This window comes from Neofelis nebulosa, chromosome 6, assembly GCF_028018385.1.
Source record: "Neofelis nebulosa isolate mNeoNeb1 chromosome 6, mNeoNeb1.pri, whole genome shotgun sequence".
In the NCBI taxonomy this organism is placed as follows: domain Eukaryota; kingdom Metazoa; phylum Chordata; class Mammalia; order Carnivora; family Felidae; genus Neofelis; species Neofelis nebulosa.
In genome coordinates this window covers 4,462,723-4,484,095 of record NC_080787.1, presented here as the reverse complement: position 1 = coordinate 4,484,095, position 21,373 = coordinate 4,462,723, and the positions used below count along the sequence as shown (strand labels likewise).

Sequence of the window (21,373 nt, the reverse complement as noted above, 5' to 3'; positions counted from 1 at the left end):
AAGGTCATGCCACCCTCTTAGAATGAGTTTGTAAGTTTTCTTTCTATTTCTATTTTTTTGGAGAAGTTTCAGAAGAATAGGTATGATTTCTTCTTTAACTGTCTGGTGGAATTCTCCTGGGAAACTGTCCTACCCTGGACTCTTTGTTGTTGGCAGATTTTTTTTTATAACTGATTTTATTTCATTACTAGTTATGGCTCTGTGCAAATTTTCTATTTCCCCCTGTTTCAATTTTGGTAGTTTATATGTTTCTGCAATTTATCCATTTCTTCCAGGATGCCCCATTTGTTGACATATAATTGTTCCTATTATTCTCTTTTAATTATTTGTATTTCTGTGGTATTGGTTGTCATCTCTCCTCTTTCATTCATGATTTTATTTATGTGAGTCCTTTCTCTTTTCCTTTTGACAAGTCTGGCAAGGGATTTGTCAATAAAATATCAGAGCAGAAATATATGATATAGAAATAAAAAACCCTGTAGAACAGATCCACGAAATTGTTCCAGGTTGCAGTTCATTATTAATAGTACTTCCTTGTTCATTCTTTCACTGAGTCAGAAGACACACACGATCTTTGAAAGGAACATTAAGAAATTTATATGTATGATTTGTCCTTATTTGTATTTATTTTAAAATTTAATGATAAATACCTTAATTAAAAAATGCAACACTGCACACCTGTTTGTTAATCAGGAGTCACACTGTAGTTTTCAAGAAGCAATCATGTCTCCATAATGGAAGATGATACACGTAGGAGACTCGTGGTTGTACTAAAGTGTTGGAAGCCCCACATGGAATTCATAGTGTAGCCTAGCTGTCCACTGAGACATGGGCTAATGTGGCAGAGAGTGATGAAATGCTTCTCAGGTGATGCTCTAATAGAAAGTCCACTGATGAGTAGTTGCTGTGCAGTTTTATGATTAGTTTGAACGAATGAGTTTATATTTTAATTTATATTATTACATATTTATTACTTAATAAAGTTAGTATTTCAGTATGTACCAACCACAGTGGAATTATTTTTAATGCATTTACAAACAGTGCACTTAGTGGTGCATATAGTCAGGTATCTTTGTTGCCTAACATCATTATTTTGACTATCAGAAACATATGTTCTGCAAGAAGCTCTCACATGAGATTTGCGGAAATAGGAGACAAGAATGAGTTACTAGAGAAAACCCTATAAACCTTCTGTAACTGTTAAATAATTTCAGCTGTCACTTGGATGCAAAAATGCCCCTGACTAGGTTGCCTAATGCCTCCTTTACATCCTTATTCCTCAAGGTGTAGATAAAAGGGTTCAGCGCAGGGGTCACTACTCCATAGAAGAGCGCCATGAATTTGGGCTGGTCTCTTGAGATGGAGGAGGGGGGCTGAAGGTACATGCTAATGGCTGGACCATAAAACAAGAAAACTACAATGAGATGGGAAGAACATGTTCCAAAGGCCTTTTTCCTTCCCTCAGAAGACTTAATTTTAAATACGGCATGTCCAATGCAAGCATAGGAAGCAAGAATTAAGCCTAGCGGGACAGCTAACATAAAAATACACACCACAGAGAGTGTGAGCTCATTAGCAGCCTTTGCTCCACAGGCAGCCTTTATCAGAACAGGAATCTCACACAGCAAGTGGTCCAATTTATTGAGTCCACACAGTGGTAACGGCAAGGTAGCAGTGGCCTCTGAGACAGCATACGTGATTCCAGTCAACCACACAGTGGATGCCAGCAGGATACAGATGCGTGGGTTCATGATGAGGGTGTAGTGTAGAGGCTTGCAGATAGCCAGGTAGCGATCAAAAGACATAATAGCCAGAAGCAGACATTCTGTGCCCCCCATTGTGTGGAAGAAATAAAGCTGAGCTGCACACCCCACATAGCTGATCGTCTTCTTGGTGCTTCCCAGGTTAAACAGCATCTGAGGGACGATGCTTGTGGTGTAGCACATGTCCAGGAAGGAGAGGTTGGTGAGGAAGAAATACATGGGGCTGTGCAGACGGGCATCTAACCTGGACACCAGAATGATGGCCGTGTTTCCTACCAGGGCCATGGGGTATGTTACAAGAAGAATAGCAAATAGAGGAAGCTCCAGCCAAGGACGATCTGCAAAGCCTAGTAGAACAAACTCTTCAGGATGGCTGTTATTCATTGTGCCGCCATCTTCACCTTATTTCACCTACAGCAGAGAAGTGGCAGAAAAGGTTGGAAGCGCTACGAGAACTGCATCCACCGTCCACTCACAGAAGATGGGTCAGAGTCGCTTGTGAGGGAAGCCATAAACAGGATCTGGCACCAGTGACTTACTTTCCCTCACTACAGAATAGAGGTGATGTCTTTAGACAAGTAACCTGACCATTCTGAAACTGAATGTAGAACAAGGATGACGATAACTATCCCCGTGTGTTACAGGGAGAGTTAAAAGCAAAGTGGGAGCATCTTGTATTTGGGAAACTCCAAATCAGGTTTTTCAAACTTGGCTTGCTTGCATAAAAATCATCGGAGGGGGTCGTTAAAATGTAGTTCATTGGTTTCTGTCACTGAGTGTCTGATAGAGTGGATGTGGCATGGACCTAGAAGACACCGATGCAAGGGATTACTGAAATGTTATGAGCGGTGAAGGTCTTGAGGTCAGTGATGCCCAAGAAGGAGAAGAAATGCCAGAGCACTAATACTCACCATGACAGTCTTGTTCACACTCAACCAGTGTTGAATAGTTACATCATCCCTATGGGGAGTAGGAAGGTAGGTTTTAAACAAGTCTATCTTAGTATTTTGGAAATAAGTAATAAGAAATGTCAGCTTCCTGAAGTATGCACTGAGAGAGATGAGCTATGACATCTGTTTCCCATGCTAAAGAATTAATTTTCGGATGTATATTTTCTTGCATACGTACTTCATTCAAACTGAGCACTTGTTTTTTAATTAAATTTTAGTTTATTTATCTAGTAGTTATTTCCTTTATCAAGTGGGCTTATCATTCTGTTTTTATATGAAACTGGATGGTTGTTAGTGATCCACTTGATTTCATGTAGCTACCAATCCAACTTTTAACTCAGAGAACTGGTTTCAAGAGGAAAGTCTATATTCCAATTCAGTCAGGACCAGAGGCTTGGCTATATCCCCAAATTATTTTACATATTCATTTCCTTTTAAGATAAGAGGCACATTGTAACAGCAAAATTATATAGCTGAGTAAAGCAGTATTTTGGAAAGATTAACTGGGTAATAAATTATTTTATTTATAATATTCTTTCCTTTGGTGGTAAACTGTTCCACAGTATCTAGAATCTTCTATAGGATAAGATAGATCATGATTATGGTTATGAGGTATTCCACTGACAAATTCTAGGTTACCTCACCAGTGAGTTAGTGGTTTAAGGGTAACATCACCTTGTATTGTCAAAGTACAGTTTTCACATTCCGTATTTCATTAAATCCTCTAAGCCATCCTGTGGGTGTCTCACAAAGCTCACATCTTGAGAGCTTGTTTGGAGATACCAGCAGGGAGCACAGCTACTCATACACCCTTAACAGAAGAATGGTCCTCCTCTATGAGGGGGAAGACCATCCTCTTTGACCCAGCATACAACTCCGGGAGGGATGCACATGGAGAGGAATGGAGGAGGGGACACCTGCCCACCCAGCCAGATCAGTTTAATCAAACCCTGGCGATAGATGGGGTGACAGATGTTGCAGCCAGGACTCCCTGAACTTGTGGTGAGGAGCATCGAGTGTTGAAACGAAGTGATGAATCACTATATTGCACACCTGAAACAAATATCTCACCCTATGTTAACTATACTGGAATTTAAATAAAAACTTATAAAACAAATCATTGCTAAGATGTGAATGTTGTCCTTTGATTACAAACTATTCCTAGATTAGAAGTGGACAGATAACCATTAAATGATAATAATTCCAAGTAATCCTTAATAAAACCTGTTTACTGAAAGCTCCAGTAAGCACTTTGCATCCATTAAATCATTTAGTACTCTTTCCCAGGCCTTTTGAGAGGAAATTTTAGTATCCAGATTTTAGAAAGTTGTTAATCATTCATTTAGGATACTGTTAATCATTCAATGAAAGATTGTTGTGAATAACTAGGGAGGTTCTAAAGATTGAAAAGCAATCAATTCCTTAAATGATGTACTGAGATAATGAAACTATGATTTCAGAGATTCAATATTCCAAAGAAAGCATTGGTTGTCTAGAGATGTTTCCTGAAAGATGTTTCTCCTACACCTTATTCGACCTTGACATGTTTCAAGATGTAACATGAGTGCATTGTGTTAGGAACACATATTGGCCTAAGTTGTTTTTCAGGTGAAAATCGTGTCTTTTATTTTTTATTTTTAATTTTTAAAAAATGTTTATTTATTTTAGAGACAGAGAGAGCACAAGCAGGGGAGGGGAAGAGAGAGCCAGAGACAGAATCTGAAGCAGCCTGCAGGCACTGGGCTGTCAGCACAGAGCCCAATGCGGGGCTCAAACCCACGAACCATAAGATCATGACCCGAACTGAAGTTAGACACTCAACCGACTGAGCCACCCAGGCACCCTGAAAATCCTATGTTTTAGATGGGATATGACATAAAATCATATGTTGCTAAAATAAATATTCCAAAATTGTGTTCCACACACATTATTAAATAATTGTACATTAAGATCCTTATTGTCTACTAATGGCTACACCCACCTTTTAGATTTTTCTGTCATGAAATACTGTTCAATTTTTTAAGAAGTAATTTCAGGCTTGAGCCTCGGTGAATTCTTCCATAGTTAATTGTATCTAATTTTAAGGAGTCAGGTATGCTTACAACAATTTTATTAAATTCATATTATTTGGGATTTTGTTCACTTTACTCATCTCAGAAGCTAGTTTTGTTTGTGATGGTGACCAGCCCGGGGCCTCCTTTATTTCCTTAGATAATTCCCTAGGGATACTATGCAATTTTCTAATCACTGAAATTCACTCTTGATTGAACTTTATAATTTTATCCTATATTTATAATCTTTCCATGTCATTCTCATGGTACTTAATTATTGTTAGCTCTTGGATTCATGACTTTTGGATCTTCTAACTTCCGTTGACTTTTCATCACTGTTTTACTGCATAGAGGTCTATTTATCCTTAAATAGTCACATTATGAATGCTTAAAGTCACATTAATAAACTGCCAGACTTCATTCCTTTTGACATCTCCTTTGCATATTCAATCACATTTTCATCCATTTTTGTTTTATTCACACATCATCTTCATCACCCATTGTTGGTGTGAGACCCTGAGAAGGACTGATTACCAAGAGGAATCTACTTGCATTCTAGAGCCATGAAATGAGGTATTTCCAAAGTCTAGAAAACGTTTCCTGAATGAAATGCTTTCTCTTTACTTATGTATATTAGATACTGTGATATACATACATTACCATCATCCCTAAGAATGGGCACTTTAAAACAAGTTTTTTTTTTACTCACCTTATTCTGGTAAATATCACTTGATAAAAAGGAATTTTGGAAGAATACATGTATCTCAAACTTTCAGAGAAGGACAGAGAAACACAGATGGGTATCTAAGAATTGGCTTCAGAAATGTTTGTTTTTCATTTGCAACAATGCTGCTGAAGAGAAAACACTTGGGTTAGGAAGATAGTTTTACATAAAATATGGAGACTGCATTCTGGGTGTGATATTTATAGTATGTGCTCCAGACTCTTGGGCATTGTTTTCAAACAGGCCATATGTGTTTATCCCAGATGAGCTAACAGAGAAAGTTCCTTGGGAGGGGTCGCCATGGAAATGCTTCTTATTATGGTTAATTACTTACTGAACTGAGGGTGGTAACAAGTCCTGTCTGTTATTAGGTTTGTTTTGAAATAAACTAATTTAATTTCCCAACATAAACACTAATTTTAAATAGGATACAATTGGAATAAAGCAAGTTTGAAGAAATGATTCTGGGGGATTTAAATGTCAGTTTCTTTAGGACCTACGTTCATTTATAGATTATCCCTCATAGATTTTTTTAATATACAAGAATTTGTCCACGTTTTTATTTAAATTCCAGTTAGTTAACATACAGTGTAATATTGGTTTCAGGTAGAACTTTGTGAATCATCACTGACATACAATACCCAATGCTCATCACAAGTGCCCTCTTTAATGCTCATCACCTATTTCACCCATCCCTTACCGACCTCCCTTCTAATAATCATCTGTTTGTTCTCTATACTTAAGAGTCTGGTTCCTAGTTTGCCTCTCTCACTGCCACCATGTTCATTTGTTTTCTTTCTTACTCCAAAATATGACAAATTATATTCTTTTCTGACTGCCTTATTTAGCTTATAAAAACACATTCTAGCTCTATCCATATCATTGCAAATGGCAAGATTTCATTCTTTTTGTTCTTTTTTTATTTTTAAAAATTAACATCCAAATTAGTTAGCATATAGTGAAACAATGATTTCAGGAATAGATTCCTTAACGCCCCTTACCCATTTAGCCCATCTGCCCTCCCAAACCCCTCCAGTAACCATCAGTTTGCTCTCCATGTTTATGAGTCTCTTCCGTTTTGTCCCCCTCCCTGTTTTCATATCATTTTTGTTTCCCTTTTCTTATGTTCATCTGTTTTGTCTCTTAAAGTCCTCATATCAGTGAAGTCATATGATTTTTGTCTTTCTCTGACTAACTAATTTCACTTAGCATAATACCCTCCAGGTCCATCCATGTAGTTGCCAATGGCAAGATTTCATTCTTTTTGATTGTGGAGTAATACTCCATTGTATATATACACCACATTTTCTTTGTCCATTCATCCATCGGTGGAGATTTGGGCTATTTCCATACTTTGGCTATTGTTGCACTATTGTTATAGTGCTGCTATAAACATGAGGGTGCATGTGTCACTTCAAAACAGCACACCCGTATCCCATGGATAAATGCCTAGTAGTGCAATTGCTGGCTCGTAGGGTAGTTCTATTTTTAGTTTTTTTGAAGAACCTCCATACTGTTTTCCAGAGTGGCTGCACCGGCTTGCATAGCTACCAACAATGCAAAAGAGATCCTCATTCTCCACATCCTTGCCAACATCCGTTGTTGCCTGAGTTGTTAACGTTAGCCATTCTGACAGGTGTAAGGTGGTATCTCATTGTGGTTTTGATTTGCATTTCCCTGATGATGAGTGAAGTTAAGCAGTTTTTTCATGTGGCAGTTGACCATCTGGATGTCTTCCTTGGAGAAGTGTCTATTCATGTCTTTTGCACATTTCTTCCCTGGATTATTTGTTTTTTGGTGTTGAGTGAGAAGTTCCTTATAGATTTTGGATACAAACCCTTTATCTGATATGTCGTTTGCAAATATCTTCTCCCATTCTGTTGGTTGCCTTTTAGTTTTGATGATTATTTCCTTTGCTGTGCAGAAGCGTTTTATTTTGATGAGGTCCCAGTAGTTCATTTTTGCTTTTGTTTCCCTTGTCTCCAGAGACGTGTTGAGTAAGAAATTGCTGTGGGCAAGATCAAAGAGGTTTTTGCCTGATTTCTCCTCAAGGATTTTGATGGCTTCCTGTCTTACATTAAGGTCTTTCATCCATTTTGAATTTATTTTTGTGTATGGTGTAAGAAAGTGGCCCAGGTTCATTCTTCTGCATGTCGCTGTCCAATTTTCCAGCACCACTTGCTGAAGAGACTGTCTTTATTCCATTGGATATTCTTTCCTGCTTTGTCAAAGATTAGTTGGCCATACCTTTGTAGGGCCATTTCTGGGTTCTCTATTCCATTCCATTGATCTGAGTGTCTGTTCTTGTGCCAGTATCATACTGTCTTGATGATTACAGCTTTGTAGTATAGCTTGTAGCCTGGGATTGTGATGTCTCCTGCTTTGGTTTTCTTTTTCAAGATTGCTTTGGCTATTTGTGGTCTTTTCTGGTTCCTCAGAAATTTTAGGATTATTTGTTGTAGCTCTGTGAAGAATGCTGTTGTTACTTTGATAGGGATTGCATTGAATATGTAGATTGCTTTGGGTAGTATCAACATTTTAACAATATTTTTTCTTCCTATCCAGGAGCATGGAATCTTTTTCCATTTTTTTGTGTCTTCTTCAATTTCTTTCATAAACTTTCTATAGTTTTCAGTGTATAGATTTTTCACCGCTTTGGTTAGATTTATTCCTAGGCATTTTATGGTTTTTGGTACAATTATATATGGGATCGATTCCTTGACTTCTCTTTCTGTTGCTTCATTGTTGGTGTATAGGAATGCACCTGATTTCTGTGCATTCATTTTATATCCTGCAACTTTGATGAATTCATGAATCAATTCTAGCAGTTTTTTGTGGAATCTTTAGGGTTTTCCATATAGAATATCATGTCATCTGTGAATAGTGAAAGTTCGACCTCCTACTGTCTTATTTGGATGCCTTTTCTTTGCATTGTCTGATTGCAGAGGCGAAGACTTCCAATACTATGTTGAATAACAGTGGTGACAGTGGACATCCCTGTCTTGTTCCTGACCTTAGGGGGAATGCTCTCAGTTTTTCTCCATTGAGGATATTAGCATTGGGTCATTCATATATGGCTTTTAGGGTCTCAATGCATGCTCCTTCTATCCCTACGTTCTTGAGGGTTTTTTTTTTTTTAATTTTTTTTTTCAACGTTTTTTATTTATTTTTGGGACAGAGAGAGACAGAGCATGAACGGGGGAGGGTCAGAGAGAGAGGGAGACACAGAATCGGAAACAGGCTCCAGGCTCCGAGCCATCGGCCCAGAGCCTGACGCGGGGCTCGAACTCACGGACCGCGAGATCGTGACCTGGCTGAAGTCGGACGCTTAACCGACTGTGCCACCCAGGCGCCCCTTGAGGGTTTTTATCAATAAACTATATTGTATTTTGTCAAAACCTTTCTCTGCATCTGTTGAGAGGATCATATGGTTCTTGTCCTTTCTTTTATTGATGTGATGAATCACGTTAATTATTCTGTGGATATTGAACCAGCCCTGCATCCCAGGAATAAATCCCGCTTGGTCGTGGTGGATAATTTTTTTAATGTATTGTTGGATCCAGTTGGCTAAAGTCTTGTTGAGGTTATTGCATTCATGTTCATCAGGGAAATTGGTCTATAGTTCTCCTTTTTAGGGGGGTCTCTCTCTGGTTTTGGAATCAAGGTAATGCTGGCTTCATAGAAAGAGTTTGGAAGATTTCTATCCATTTCTATTTTTTGGAACAGTTTCAAGAGAATAGGTGTTAACTCTTCCTTAAATGTTTGGTAGAATTCCTGTGGAAATCCATCTGACCCTGGACTCTTGTTTTTTTGCAGAGTTTTGATTATTAATTCGATTTCCTTACTGATTATGGGTCTGTTCAAATTTTCTATTTCTTCCTGTTTCAGTTTTGGTAGTGTATATGTTTCTAGGAATTTGTCTATTTCTTCCAGATTACCTATTTTATTGGCATATAATTGTTCATTATATTCTCTTATTATTGTTTTTATTTCTGTTTTGTTGGTTGTGATCTCTCCTCTTTCATTCTTGATTTTATTTATTTTGCTCCTTTCCTTTTTCTTTTTGATCAAACTGGCTAGTGGCTTATCAATTTTGTTAATTCTTTCAAAGAACCAGCTTTTGGTTTCATTGATCTGTTCTACTGTTGTTGTGTTTTTTTTTCCTTTTTTCTTTTTGGTTTTGATAGCATTAATTTTGTCTCTAATCTTTATTATTTCCTGTCTTCTGCTTGTTTTGGGTTTTATTTGCTGTTCTTTTTCCAGCTCCTTAAGGCGTAAGGTTAGGTTGTGTATCTGAGATCTCTCTTCCTTCTTAGGAAGACCTGGATTGCTATATGCTTTCCTCTTATGACCGCCTTTGCTGCGTCCCAGAGGTTTTGGGTTGTGGTGTTATCATTTTCATTGACTTCCATATACTTTTTAATTTCCTCTTTAACTGCTTGGTTAGCCCATTCCTTCTTTAGTAGGATGTTCTTCAGTCTCCAAGTATTTGTTACCTTTCCGATTTTTTTTTTCTTTTGGTTGATTTCGAGTTTCATAGCATTGTGGTCTGAAAACATGGATGGTATGATCTCTATCTTTTTGTACTTAATTAGGGCTGATTTGTGTCCCAGTATATGGTCTATTCTGGAGAACGTTCCATGTGCACTGGAGAAGAATGTATATTTCGCTGCTTTAAGATGCAATGGTTTGAATATATCTGTGAAGTCTATCTGGTCCATTGTGTTATTCAAAGCCATTGTTTCCTTGTTGATTTTTTGATTAGATGATCTTTCCATTGCTGTCAGTGGGGTGTTGAAGTCTCCTACTATTATGGTATTACTATTGATGAGTTTCTTTATATTTGTAATTGATTTATATATTTGGCTTTTTTACATTTGGTGTATAAATGTTTACAATTGTTAGGTCTTCTTGGTGGATAGACCCCTTGATTATAATATAATGCCTCTGCATCTCTTGATACAGTCTTCATTTTAAAGTCTAGATTGTCTGATATAAGTATGGCTACTCCAGCTTTCTTTTGTTGACCATTAGCATGATAGATGGTCCTCCATACCCTTACTTTCAATGTTAGGGATTTTTTTTCCCTTGCTGCTTTCATGATTCTCTCCTTGCCTGAGTATTTTGTGTATTTGACTATGATATGCCTTGTTGATGGTCTGTTTTTGTCGAATCTAATGGGGGTCCTCTGTGCTTCCTGGATTTTGGTGTCTGTGTCTTCCCCCAGGTTAGGAAAGTTTTCCGCTATGATTTGTTCACATAGCCCTTCTACCCCTATTTCTCTCTCTTCCTCTTCTGGGACCCCTATGATTCTGATGTTGTTCCTTTTTAATGAGTCACTGATCTCTCTAATTCTTAAATCGCGCTCTTTTGCCTTAATCTCCCTTTTTCCCGGCTTCATTATTCTCTATAAGTTTGTCTTCTATATCGCTGATTCTGTTTTACTTCATCCATCCTTGCCACCACTGCATCTATCCGTGATGGAAGTTCAGTTATAGCATTTTTCATTTCATTCAGGCTATTTTTTACTTCTTTTATCTCCGCAGAAAGGGATTCTAATCTATTTTCGACTCCAGCTGGTATTCTTATTATCATGATTCTAAATTCTGGTTCAGAAATCTTGCTTGTATCTGTGTTGCTTAAATCCCTGGCTGTCGTTTCTTTGTGCTCTTTCTTTTCAGGTGAATTCCTTCGTTTTGTCATTTTGAAGGGAGAAAAGGAATTAATGAGGTAGAAAAGTTGAAATTAAAAAAAATATTAAAATTAAAAAAGTAAACACACACACACAAGTCGAATAAATGATGCTAGATCCTAGGTGTGTTTTGGTCTGGGTGTTGAAAGTGGTTTGACAGATTAGAGGAAAAAAACGGGGTGGGGTAAAGAATAAAAAAGGAAACACAAATTGTTTTGAGAATTTGAAAAAATGAATACACCGAAGTAGACTAAAATGAGATGATGGAGGTAAAATAGAATTTGAAAAAATATATACAAAAGTAAAGAACATAGTAGAAAAAAAATTAAAGAAAAATATTTTTAATAAAAAGTAAAAATAAATATGATTTTTTTCTTTTTATCTATTTAAGAAAAAAGAAATGAAAAAGAGAAAAAAGGTAAAAAAAGAAAGAAGAAAAGAAAAAAAGGAATCGTTTTAAACTTTGAAAAAGGGAACACATTGTAGTAGACTAAAATAAAATGATGGAAGTAAAATAGAATTTGAAAAAATTTACACAAAAGCAAAAAATATAGTAACAAAATTAAATAAAATATTTTAATAGAAATTGAATGTAAAAATGAAGTTTTTCTCTTTCTACATTGAAGAAAAAGAAAAGAAATGAAAAAGAGAAAACAAGAAAAAGAAAAAAAGGAAATTGAAAATTTGATAAGTTGAATACACTGAAGTAGACAAAAATAAAATGATGGAGGTAAGGTAGAATTTGAAAAAAATACACAAAAGTAAAAAAAATATAGTAATAAAAATTAAAGAAAAATATTTCAATAAAAATTGAAAATAAAAATGAATTTTATCTTTTTATTCAAGAAAAAGAATTGCAAAAGAGAAAAAAGAAAAAGAAAGAAAGAAAATTGAATAGATGAACCTGATAAAAGATGAAGTAGTACTGAAATTGCTTTGTTTTCCCTTAGAAGTCAGTCTATGTAGCTCTGTATAGTCCATAAATTAACCAGGCGGTGAGACTTGTATTCTTGAAGAGCGAAGTTGGCCCAGTTGGTTGGGGCTCGGTGTAACAGTTCTGCTCTCCAGTAGATGGCGCTGCTAGCCTAATGGCGTTGATTGTTGCAGTGCTAGTAGGTGCGTATGCACATGCGCGGGAATGGTGAAAATGACGCCACCCAGCCCCCAGTCTGTTCTCCCGAATCAGCAACCTCGCATCCTTCCTCTGTCTTCAGCTTTTGTCCACTCACCGCTTTTTCACTCTCCGTGACTGGGCTCCAGGCAGTACTTCTCTCCCAAGTTTTGATCAGATGCAGCTGTTTTCTCCAGCCCCTTATTCCCGAAGGACTGCAGCTTTGATCCTTCCCGCCCCTCTGTGGGAGGGTCTCACCAAGCAATGGCCAAATGCGGGCCGCACCCAAGAACGCTTGCCAGACCCTGCTGTTGCCGGTGCCCTGAGACTGCGTCCAGGTGCCAGCCCGCCCCAGAAAAAGTTTGTGAGATAGTGTAGCAGCAGTGTTTCAGGGATTATGGAAAATTACAACACACATCTGGCACCAGGCTTCACCCTTAAGGACCTTGTTCCAGCACCAACGAATGTGGCCATTTTCTGGGGTCTGCTGGGACCAGGTGGCTTCAACAGTCTCTACCAAATGTCCTTCCAGCAGTGGAACCGCTTTTCCCCATGTGGCCTGAGAACCTCCCGGACCCCACTCTGTTCCTGGGGATTCGCCTTTCCCACCAGAGCACTGCCAGGTATGTAGCTGCAGAGTTGCAGCCTTTGCACTGCCCTTGTTTACAGTCTTAATGGAATTTAAACCCTCTCCTTTTTCCTTTCTCCTTTCTCCCTTTTTAGTTTAGTCCCTGCAGCTGTTTCCAATTTTCCACTTTCTCTCCAGCTGCTTTTGGGGAGGGGTGCTTTTCCCACATTCACCCCTTCTCCCCAGTCTCCATCCTCTGTCCCCCCACAAAGTAGTTCCCTACCTTCCGTGGCTTCTTGCTCCCCAAATTCACCTCTCCGCACCATTTACCTGCTGAATTCTGTGCTTCAGGTTGTGCAGATTGTTGTGTTAATCCTCCAATCAGTTTTCTAGGTGTGCAGGATGGGTTAGTGTTGGTCTGGCTGTACTTCATGGATGCGAGACACACAAAAAACTTCCATGCTGTTCTGCCATCTTGGCTCTTTCTCTCCAGATTTCATTCTTTTTGGTAGTAGAGTAACATTCCATTGTGTATGTGTGTGTATATATACCATTACACACTATGTATTTATACACACACACACACACACAACCACATTTTCTTTATCCATTCATCAGTTGATGGGCATGTTGGATGCTTCCATTGTTTGCCTACTGTTGATAATGTTGCTATAAACTTTGGGGTGCTTGTATTCCTTTGAATTAGTGTTCTTGTATTCATGGTTAAATAGTAGTGGAATTGCTGTATCATCTTATTGACATTTTATTTTATGAATTATTTTATTTTTAACTTTTTGAGGAACGTCCCTACTATTTTACAGAGTGGCTGCCCCAGTTTGCATCCCCACCAATAGTGTAAGAGGGCTCCCCTTTCTCTGCATCCTCGCCAACACTTGTTATTCCTTATGTTTTTAATTTTAGGTATTTGGAACGGTTTGAGGGGGTATCTCATTAGAGTTTTCTTTTTGTTTTATTTATTTGTTTTTAAAATTTATCTTATTTCAATTTCAGTTAGTTAACATAAAGTGCAATATTGGATTCAGGAGTAGAATTCAGTGATTAATCACTTACATACCAACACCCAGTACTCATCACAAGCATCCTCTTTAATACTCATCACCCATCTAGCCCATCCCCCACCCACCTCCCTCCATCAACCTTCAGTTTGCTCTCCATTATTAAGAGTCTCCTGTAGTTTGTTTCACTCTCTTCTCTCTCCCCACCGCCTGACTTCCCATATATTCATCTGTTTTGTTTCCTGAATTCTATAATGGGTGAAATCATATGGTATTTTTCTTTCTCTGACTTATTTTGTTTAGTGTAATACATCTAACTCCTTCAATATCATTGTAAATGTCAAGATTTCATTCTTTTTGATGGCTGAGTAATATTCCATTGTATACATAAATAGTCTCTTCTTTATCCATTCATCAGTCGATGGACATTAGGGCTCTCTCTAGTTTGGTTATTTTTGATAGCACTGCTATAAACATGAGACTGCATGTGCCCCTTCAAATCTGTATTTTTTATCCTTTGGGTAAATACTTACTAGTGCAAGTGTTGGCTTGTGAGGTAGTTGTATTCTTAGACTTTTGAGGAACCTCCTTACTTTTTTCCAGAGTGTCTGCATCAGTTTGCATTCCTACCGACAGTGCAAAAGTGTTGCCCTTTCTCTGCACCCTCGCCAGCATCTGCTGTTTCCTGAGTTGTTGGTTTTAGACATTCTGCAGGTGTGAGGTGGTATCTCATCGTGGTTTTGGTTTGTGTTTCCCTGATAATGAGTGATGTTGAGCATCTTTTTATGTGTCTTTTAGCCATCTGGGTGTCTTCTTTAGAAAGGTGTCTCTTCATGTCTTCTGCCCATTTCTTCACTGGAATATTTGGGTTTTTTTGGTGTTGAGTTTGATAAGTTCTTTATAGATTTTGAATAGTAACCATTTATTAGATATGTCATTTGCAAATATCTTCTCCCATTCCATAGGCTGCCTTTTGTTTTGTTGATTGTTTCCTTCTATGTGCAGAGGCTTTTTATTTTGATGAGGTCTCAGTAGTTCATTGTTGCTTTTGTTTCCCTTGCTTCTGGAGAAATGTCTAGTAAGAAGTTGCTGAGGCTGAGGTCAAAGAGGTTGCTGCTGATGTTCTTTTCTAGGATTTTGATGGTTTCCTGTCACATTTAGGTTTTTCATCCATTTTGAAGTTATTTTTGTGTATGGTGTAAGAAAGTGGTCCAGGTTCATTCTTGTGCACAATGCTCTCCAGGTTTTCCAACACCATTTGTTAAAGAGACTGTTTTTCCAGTGGATATTCTTTCCTGCTCTGTCAAATATTAGTTGGCCATACAGTTTTGGGTCAATTTCTGGATTCTTTATTCTATTCCATTGATCTATATGTCTGTTTTTGTGCCAGTATCATACTGTCTATACTGATCTTAATCCTACTGTTCCTTCTTCATCTATTAGGAAACTGCTAGAAAGAGCTCCCACCCAACTCTTCAGTTAGTTTGTGCAATAGAGGCATTGTGTTTATGTACGTCGAGGTCCCAGGGCACCATTCTACCTCTGCCCTGGCCCACCTGGCCACGTTCTGCCTGTTTCACCCGCCCTGCTCTCCACGCTGCCTCCAGCCTGCCTGGAGAACAACCTAAGAAATGGCCTATACTTTGTTTACTAGTTTGTAAAATGAGCTGGCTCCCTAGCTAGTTTTTTTTTTCAGCATTTCCTTGGCTATTTGGGGTCTTTTCTGGATCCATACAAATTTATAATTGTTTGTTCTAGCTCTGTGAAGACTACTAGTGTTATATTGACAAAGATTGCATTGAATGTGTAGATTGCTTTGCGTAGTATAGAAATTTTAACAATATTTGTTATTCTAAATAATTAGCATTGGATGTTTTTCCATTATTTTGTGTCTCCTTTAATTTCTTTCATAAGTGGCCTATGGTTTTCAGTGTACAGATCTTTTACCTCTTTGGTTACTTTCTTCATAGGTATCTTATGGTTCTTTGTGCATTGTAAATGGAATTGATTCCTTGATCTCTCTTTCTGCTGCTTCATTATTGATGTATAGAAATGCAACCAATTTCTGTACTTTGATTTTATATCCCATCACTTTGCTGAATTTCTGTTCTAGCAGTTTTTTGGTGGAGTCTTTCGGGTTTTCCATGTAGAGTATTATGTCATCTGCGAAGAGTGAAAGTTTGACTTCTTCCTTGACAACTTGTATAGTTTTTTGTTTCTTTTTGTTGTCTGATTTCTGAGGCTAGGACTTCCAGTGCTAGGTATAACAACAGTGGTGAGAATGGGCAGCCTTGTGTTCCAAGGACAACCTTGTGTTCCTGAAAGCTTTCAGTTTCCCTCCACTGAGAATGATATTAGTGGTGAGTCTTTTGTATATGCCTTAATGATGTTGAGGTGTGTTTCTTCTATACCTACTTTCTTGAGGTTTTTTTTTTTTTTAATCAAGAAGGGATGCTGTTTTGTCAAATGCTTTTTCTGCACATATTGAGAGGATCAGGTGGTTCTTGTTCTGATGTGATGTATCACGTTGATTAATTTGTGAATACTCAACCACCCCTGCAGCCCAGTAATAAATATCACTTGATCATGGTGAATAAGTCTTTTAATATACTTTTGTATTCGATTTGCTAGTATCTTGTTGAGGATATTTGCATCTGTGTTCATCAGGGAAATTGGTCTGTAATTCTCCTTTTTGGTGGGGTCTTTGTCTGGTTTTGGAATCAAAGTCATGGTGGCCGTGTAGATTCAGTTTGTAAATTTTCCTTTAATTTCTATTTTTGGAACAGCTTCAAAATAATTGGTATTACATCTTATTTAAGTGTTTGGTTGAATTCCTCTGGGAAGTCATTGGGCCCTGAACTGTTGTTTTTTGTTTTTATGTTTTTTTTTTTCTAGGAGTATTTTAGCTAACAATTCAATTTCTTTAATGATTATGGGTCTATTCAAAATTTTCATTTCTTTCTCTTTCAATTTTGGTAACTTGTATGTTTCTAGGAATTTAACCATTTCTTCCAGATTGCCCAATTCTTTGACATATAATTGCTCATACTATTCTGTTATTATTGTTTGTATTTCAGTGGTGTTCGTTGTGATCTCTCCTCTTTCATTTGTGATTTTATTTTTTGGGGTCCTTTCCCTTTTCTTTTTGATAAATCTGGCTAGGTGTTTATCAATTTTGTTAATTCTTTCAAAGAACCAAGTCCTAGTTTTGTTGCTCTGTCTACTGGTTTTTTTCTTTTGATATCTCTACCATTGATTTATATATCATTGATTTCTAATCTTTATTATATCCCTTCTTCTGCTGGTTTTGGCTTCCATGTGCTATTCTTTTTCCATCTCCGTTAGGTGTAAGGTTAAGTCATGTATTTGAGACATTTCTTCCTTCTTTAGGAAAGCCTGGATTCTTATACACTTCCTCTTGTGACTATATTTGCTGCATACCAGAGTGTTTGGACTGTCATGTTTTCATTTTCATTGGCTTCCATGTACTTTTTATTTCCTCTTTCATTTCTTGGTTAACCCAGTAATTCTTTAGCAAGATATCCTTTAAGCATCACATATTAGTGGTCTTTCCAGTTTTTTCTTGTGGTTTCAAATTTCATAGCATTGTGGTCCAAATAATATTCAGGGTAGGATCTTGATATTTTTGTGCTTGTTGAGGGCTGATTTGTGTCACAGTATTTGATCTATTGTGGAGAATGTTCCACATACACTTGAGAAGAATGTGTATTCTGCTGCATTAGGGTGAAATGCTCTGAATATATCAGTTAAATCCATATGGTCCAGTGTGTCATTCAAAGGCATTGTTTCTTTGTTGATTTTCTGTTTAGATTATCTGTTCATTGTTGTAAGTGGGGTGTTGAAGTCTCCTACTATTAAGGCTTTGTTGTCAATGATTTTATTTATGTTTGTGATTAATTGATCTGTATATTTGACTTCTTTCATGTTGGGGGCATAAATATTTATAATTGTTAAATCTTCATATATAGACCCCTTATTTATAATGCCCTTCATCTCTTATTGCAGTCTTTGTTTTAAAATCTAGTTTGTCTGATAAGTATGACCACTATGACTTTCTTTTGGCATTCATTAGCATGATAGATGGTTTTCCATCCCCTTACTTTCAATCTACTGGTGTCATTAGGTCTAAAATAAGTCTCTTGAAGACAGCATATAGATGGATCTTGCTTTTTTTCCCCCATCCTTTCTTATACCTTATGTCTTTTGATTGGAGCATTTAGTCCACTTTTATTCAGAGTGATTATTGAAAGATATGAATTTAGTTCCATTGTGTTGCCTGTAGAGTTGGTGTATCTGGTGATGTTCTCTGGTGCTTTCTAATCTTTGTTGTTTTTGGTCTTTTTAATTTTTTGTTTTGTTTTGTTTCTATTCAGAGTTCCCCTTAAAATTTCTTGCAGGGCTGGTTTAGTGGTCATGAACTCTTTTAGTTTTTGCTTGCCTGGGAAAGTCTTTATCTCTCTTTCTAATCTGAATGACATCCTTGCTGGGTAAAAAAATCTTGGCTGCATATTTTCCCAATGCAGCACCTTGAATATATCCTGACACTCCTTTCTGGCCTGCCATGTTTCTGTGGATAGGCCTACTGCAAATCTTATCTGTCTTCCCTTGTAGGTGAGGAAACTTTTCTCCCCTACTACTTTCTTGATTCTTTCCTTGTCTGTGTATTTTGTGAATTGACTCTGATATACCTTGGTGATGGTTTATTTTTGTTGAATCTAATGGGAGTCCTCTATGCTTCCTGGATTTTGATATCTGTGTCCTTCCACAGATTAAGAATGTTTCCTTCTATAATTTACTCACATAAACCTTGTGCTTCTTTTCTCTCTCTTCATCTTCTGGTACTCCTATAATTCAGATGTTATTCCTTTTTAGTAAGTCACAGAGTTCTCTAAGTCTTGTATTGGGATGTTTTGCCTTTGTTTACCTCTTTTTTTCTGCTTCATTATGATCCATAATTGTATCTTCTATATTACTGATTTCCTGCTCTGATTTGTTCGCCCTTGCCGTCATGGTATCCATTTGAGATTGCCTCTCAGATATAGTGTTTTAAATTTTGGCCTGACTAGATTTTAGTTCTTCTATCTCTGCAGAAAGGGATTCTCTGGTATCTTGTATGTTTTTTTCAAACCTAGCTAGTATTCCTATAATCATGGATTAAATTCTAGTTTAGATATCTTACTTATATCTGTGTTGATTAAATCCTTAGCCATCATTTATTCCTGTTTTTCTTTTGGGGTGAATTACTCCATCTTGTAATTTTGGAGGAAGAAAAAAATAATAAAATAAAGTATAAATTAAAAATTAAAAAATTACAACCAAAACCAAACCAAACCAAATCAAACACATCGAATAAAAGAAGCTAGCTCCTTGGTGTGTTTCTGTCTGCTTGTTGAGAAATGTTTGACAGAAAAGAGAAAAAAGAGAAAGGAAAAAATAAGTTAAAAAATTAAAAATTAAAATTATTTTAAACAAACATAGTATAAAAGAAAATATAACAAAACATTTTCTCTTTATTCAAGAAAGAAAAAGAAAGGAAAGAAAAAAGAAACCAACATAAGCAAAAACTTCTAGAAGTAAAGAAAAGGAACAAACGAACATGAGAATGAAACCCAAATGAAGCTATATCCAGTTTTCCCTAGAACTGAAACTTTGCTGCACACTATGGTCTGTAGACTAAGGGGGAATAAAGGGTTCGTGGTCCTCTGTGGGATGTGCCTAGAGGGTGCAGGTGGGGTTGGGGCTTGGTGTAATGGCTCTGTTCTCCACTTGGTGCTGCTTAGCTCCCTATGATCAATCCCTGTGTGTGTGTGTGTGGGGGTGCGCTTGCTAGAGGTGAAAATGGCTTCACCCCACTCTGGTCTCCAGTGTGGGAATTTCGTGCCCTCACAGACACGCTACCAATCACCCCTCCTTTGTCTCAGCCTCCTGTCTACTCCCGCATTTACCTTGTCCAAGCTGTCTGACTGCCCCATAGTGCCTCCCTCCAGGGTTTTTTCTCACACAGGGTTGTGTTTCAAAACACCACACTTCAGAGAACCCCTGGCTTGCACCCATGCTGATTCTCTGGGAGATGGTCTCACCAAGCAATGGCAAGGTTAGACATCTCCCAGAAAAGCATTCATGCAGTCATGCAGCAGCAGAGGCTCAGAATTTATGGTAAATCAGAGCACACAGCTGGCACCAGGTTTTGCTGCACTCTGGTGTTTTTGTTCCAATATCAGTAAATGTGTCAGTTCTCTGGGGTCTGCCAGGAGTTTTGCCCATGGGGAGGCTGTTTCACATCTACTAAATGCACTCCAAACAGGGGGACTGCTTCTTCCTGTGTGACACATGGGCCTCCAAAGCACTCTACCTGCTCCTGAGGATTTACCCTGCTATAATCTTGATGATTTCCCTTCTTCTGCTGGATTAGACTTTGTGTAGTGTTTTTTTCCCCCTAGATCCTTTAGTTGTAAGGTTAGGTTGTTTATTTGAAGTTGTTCTTTCTTCTTGAGGTAGGCCTGTATTGCTGTATACTTCCCTATTATGACCAGTTTTGCTGCATTCCAAAAGTTTTGGACTATCGTATTTTTATTTTCATTTATTTCCATGCAATTTAAATTTTCTTCTTTGATATTTCTGGTTGGCTCATTCTTTCTTTATTAGTATATTGTTTAATCTCCATGTACTTGTGGTCTTTCCAAATTTTTTCATGTGTTTGACTTCAAGCTTTAGAACATTGTGTTCAGAAAATATATATGGCACAGTCTCAGTCTTTTGTACTTTTTGAAGCCTTATTTGTGAGCCAGTATGTGATCTATGCTGGAGAAGGTCCCATGTGCACTCGAGAAGAATATGTGTTCTGCTGCTTTAGGATGAAATGTTCTGAATATACCTGTTAAGCCCAGCTGGTTCAGTGTGTCATTTTCAGCCACTATTTCCTTGTTGATTTTCTGCATAGATGATAAGTTCATTGATATAAGTGGGGTGTTACGCTCCCCTACTATTATTATATTATTATAAATAAGTTCCTCTATATTTATTAATTTGTTGTACATTGTTACCAATTGTGTTATACGTTTGAGATCTCCTAAGTTGGCGGCATATATATTTACAATTGTTGGATAGTTCTTTTTATTATGATATAGTGCTCCTCTTGTTATATTCTTTGTCTTAAAATCTAGTTTGTCTGATATAAGGATTGCTACTCAGACTTTCTTTTGACGTTCATTTGCCTAATAAATGTTTCTTCATCCACTCACTTTCAATCTGTAGGTGTCTTTAGTTCTAAAACGGGTCTCTTGTAGACAGCATATAGACGGAACTTGTTTTTTATCTATTCTGACATCCTACATCTTTTGAGTGGAGCATTTAGTTCATGTACATTCAGTGTAATTATTAGTAGATATGAATTTAGTGTCATGTTATTACATGTTTTTTTTTTTCTGGAGATTTTCTCTGTTCCTTTCTAGTCTTTGTCAATTTTGATCTTTCCTTC

The 21,373-nt window shown here is 37.3% G+C and overlaps 1 protein-coding gene across 1 annotated transcript; it reads right to left on the bottom strand.

Annotated features, from left to right (window-relative positions):
- Positions 1 to 1,217: 1,217 nt before the first annotated feature.
- LOC131515525 (olfactory receptor 2B6-like) lies at positions 1,218 to 2,147 on the bottom strand. The gene has a single exon (XM_058736230.1). It carries the CDS (start codon positions 2,145 to 2,147, stop codon positions 1,218 to 1,220), a length of 930 nt encoding a protein of 309 aa, XP_058592213.1.
- Positions 2,148 to 21,373: the final 19,226 nt, after the last annotated feature.